The sequence below is a fragment of the Egretta garzetta genome, unplaced genomic scaffold (assembly GCF_000687185.1).
Source record: "Egretta garzetta isolate BGI_Z169 unplaced genomic scaffold, ASM68718v1 scaffold30, whole genome shotgun sequence".
NCBI classification, from domain to species: domain Eukaryota; kingdom Metazoa; phylum Chordata; class Aves; order Pelecaniformes; family Ardeidae; genus Egretta; species Egretta garzetta.
Genome location: NW_009258383.1, coordinates 678970 through 682456, shown reverse-complemented (window position 1 = coordinate 682456; position 3487 = coordinate 678970). Strand labels below are relative to the sequence as shown.

At 42.3% G+C, this 3487-nt stretch overlaps 1 protein-coding gene across 1 annotated transcript in view; it reads right to left on the bottom strand.

Moving 5' to 3' along the window:
- NMT2 (N-myristoyltransferase 2) overlaps positions 1-3487 on the bottom strand; it is a 25660-nt gene that overhangs the window by 14815 nt on the left and 7358 nt on the right. The window contains exon 3 of the mRNA XM_009641589.2: positions 2983-3127. Within this exon, the coding sequence (XP_009639884.2) occupies positions 2983-3127 (145 nt within the window). The remainder of the gene's footprint in view (positions 1-2982; positions 3128-3487) is intronic.

Below are 3487 nucleotides of genomic sequence, written 5' to 3'. Positions count from 1 at the left end.
GGACCTCCCCGGTTAGCCAGGACTGCTGACAAACAAGGAGCGTGGCTTGGTGAGCACCTCTGCCAGCTCCTGCAGTACCCTTGGGTGCATCCCATCCGGCCCCATAGACTTGTGTATGTCTAAGTGGTATAACAGGTCACTAACCATTTCCCCTTGGATTATGGGGGCTTCATTCTGCTCCCCATCCCCGTCTTCCAGCTCAGGGGGCTGGGTATGTGGAGAACAACTGGTCTGATTATTAAAGAGTGAGGCAAGGAAGGCAGTAAGTACCTCAGCCTATTCTTCATCCTTTGTCACTATGTTTCCCCCCACATCCAGGAAAGGATGGGGATTCTCCTCAGCCCTCCTTTTGTTGCTAATGTATTTATAGAAAAATTTTTTATTGTCTTTTATGGCAGTAGCCAAATTAAGTTAAAGCTGGGCTTTGGGCCTTTTCATTTTCTCCCTGAGTAACATCACGATATCCTTGTAGTCCTCTTGAGTTGCCTGCCCCTTCTCCCAAAGGCCATAAACTCTGGTTTTTTTTACCCGAGTTCCACCCAAAGCATTCTGTTCAACCAGGCCAGTCTTCTTCCCTGCTGGCTCGTCTTTTGACAGACGGGGACAGCCTGCTCCTGCACCTTTAAGATTTCCTTCTTGAATAATGTTCAGCCTTCCTAGATGCCTTTGCCCTTCAGGACTGCCTCCCAAGGGACTCTGTCAACCAGGCTCCTAAACAGGCCAAAGTCTGCCCTCCAGAAGTCCAAGGCGGCAATTCTGCTAACCCTCTCCTTACTTCTCCAAGAATCGAAAACTCTATCATTTCGTGATCACTGTGCCCAAGATGGCCTCCAACCATCACATGACCCACAAGTCCTTCTCTGTTCATGAACAACAGGTCCCTAGTTGGTTCACCCACCAGCTAAGTCAGAAGTTATCTTTCACACACTCCAGGAACCTCCTGGACTGTTTCCTCTCTGCTGTTATTGTATTTCCCGCACAAGAACAAGGGCTAACGAATGTTAGACTTCTCCCAGCTGCTTACAGAATATTTTGTCTGCCTCTTCATCCAGGTTGGGTGGTCTATAACCAACTCCCACCATGATATCTGCCTCGTTGGCCTTCCCTCTGATTTTTACCCATAAACAGTCAACCTTATTTTCACCATCATCAAGTTCTAGACAGTCAAATGTTCCTCTGTAGTACAAACTTTTCCCAAATGGCACGCAATCCTGACAAATAGTGCCATCCAGTTTGGAAGGTCATCATTAACAGCATCTTTATACACACTCTGGAAAGTATCAACAGCCTAAATGTTACTGCCACTACATGGCAGACTTGACCTAACTAAAGGACCTATTGCTAACAACCTTAACCAGAAGGCAGAAGGATTCTGAAGTTAATTTAATCCAAAGATCCCTACAGCTATTTCTTGAATCAGCAGATTTTTTTTCCCACCTAAACATATCCAGCATATCAAATAGTGAAGACTTCCCAATATGTTCATTCAGCAGATAAAGGAATAGCTTAAAAAAAAAAAAAAAAAAATCGATGGTATCAAGAAGCAATTCATAAATACTGTTGAACAAAACCTCTGCTGGCCAAATTCAACAAAGCATATTTCTACTGAACAACACTAACAAATAATTTTTAGAGCTAATGTATTGGTCCTCGTAGGCTGGCAAGTGACAGACTCTCATCTCTATAGAAGTGCTATAAGATATATTGACTAACCTGAACTCCTGAAACTGCTGTGCAGACACCTGAACTAGCTTTGAAAAACTTATTTCAGCTAGGCTCTTCCTCCACCTAGGCAGGATTACCGTGACAATTACTAACATTAGTTTACAGAGGTATCTGGATAGAGTTTGTATGGAGAAGAGACAGGGTAGGTCAGTTCAATCCAGTGGAAAATATTGCATCCAGGGACTCTGCTCTGGATTTCTCTATGCAAGGAATTCAGGGAAAACGGAGATCACTGTGGATTAAGGTACAGAAATGGGACTAATGAGAAACGCTGCCCTGTGGAAAGAGACAGAGTGTGTGGAGTGCTCCTGTGCTTCAGACTCTACCTTACTTCTGCTTATTCTATACCAGTCTCTAATGCCATGGAGAGAAACCTGCAGAATAGAACAATGACAGCTATTGAGCCGAGACTGCTTTACTTGTGGGGTCCCCAAGTTTCACTGGCACTGAAGAGCTACAGCTGCTTAACTTGAAGATAATGAAGGGGGAAGAAGATGGTTCAGAACGCAATTCAGAAAAAGCAAGAGAGCTAGCAACTATCTTCTCCAACAAAGACAAAGATTTACCAACTGTGTTACCAGGGATCAGATCAGTATAAGTAGTAATCTGCCAAATTCCTTACAAAATTAAAGGCAAGGAGAGGTCACCTCACCATCTCACTTGATACAGAGAGCTGACTGAGAAAGCATGTCTTCAAGGTAGTGTACATTGTGGAGGAAGCACATGAACACACGGCAGTAAAAGTGTTCACGCATGAGAGAAGCGCCGTTATTCACTTAAAGCTGCATGAAAACAGCTTAACCTACAGCAGGATAGTCATCTCTGTGATAGCAAATCTATCTATTGAAAAAAAAAATTAAAGGAAAATAAAGAAATAAATCAAATCAAAGTTTACTCTTTGTTACCACTTAGAGTTCTTATTTTCCCTGAAGTGGAAAATACTTCTAAGTTCTGTTGTTCAAGAGTTCAGACCTAAAATATACAAAGGAATGCTATTTCAATAGTATTTCCCATTTTTATAGAGAACATCAGAATGAGACTTATTAACACTATATTTTCTTACATATCAACTGGGGGGGGGGCAAGCACTTTCCTACAGAACATCAAGAATTCCACATAAACTACACAAAAGATTGAGGATCTCTACTGCACGCAGTCTATCTTCATACCCATTTTAGAGAACACACCACACAGCTGGCACACATTCTTTTAGTGGTTGATAAGACAGATCTTATGCCCAGGTCCAGTTAAACTTACTAAGTTTAGGTACAGGTTGCGTATCCCAAAACTGGTATTTACGTTTGGTAGCCTCATCAATATTCTTTGCTGGGCCTTGGCATGCAGAGAGCAGCTCCATTGCTCTCTGGATGTCTTGAAGCTTCTGCATTGGAATGGCTGGATTCTGCACACAGAGACAAACAGAAGAGGAAGCTTACTGAGTATCTTTACTTTGAACAAGTTGTACAAACATTAATTTATTTTACTGTTATGTATTCTTCTATATGCTCGTCACATCATGGTTAGTTTAGGTACAGCCTTCGGAGGCAGAAGGGTGGAAAGTTAGGTAGGCAACAGACAAGCAACTTCACAAAAAACTTAATAGTTTTGAGTAGTGCTTGCTTTAAGCCATGAAACTTCAGTACTTTTAACACAAATACTGCAGCATTAGGGGAGGATACCAGTATCATAAAGAAAAGCTTCTTATATTCCCTGGCTTCCCCCCCCCCCCCCAAAAAAAAAAAAAACAAACCAGGACACGACA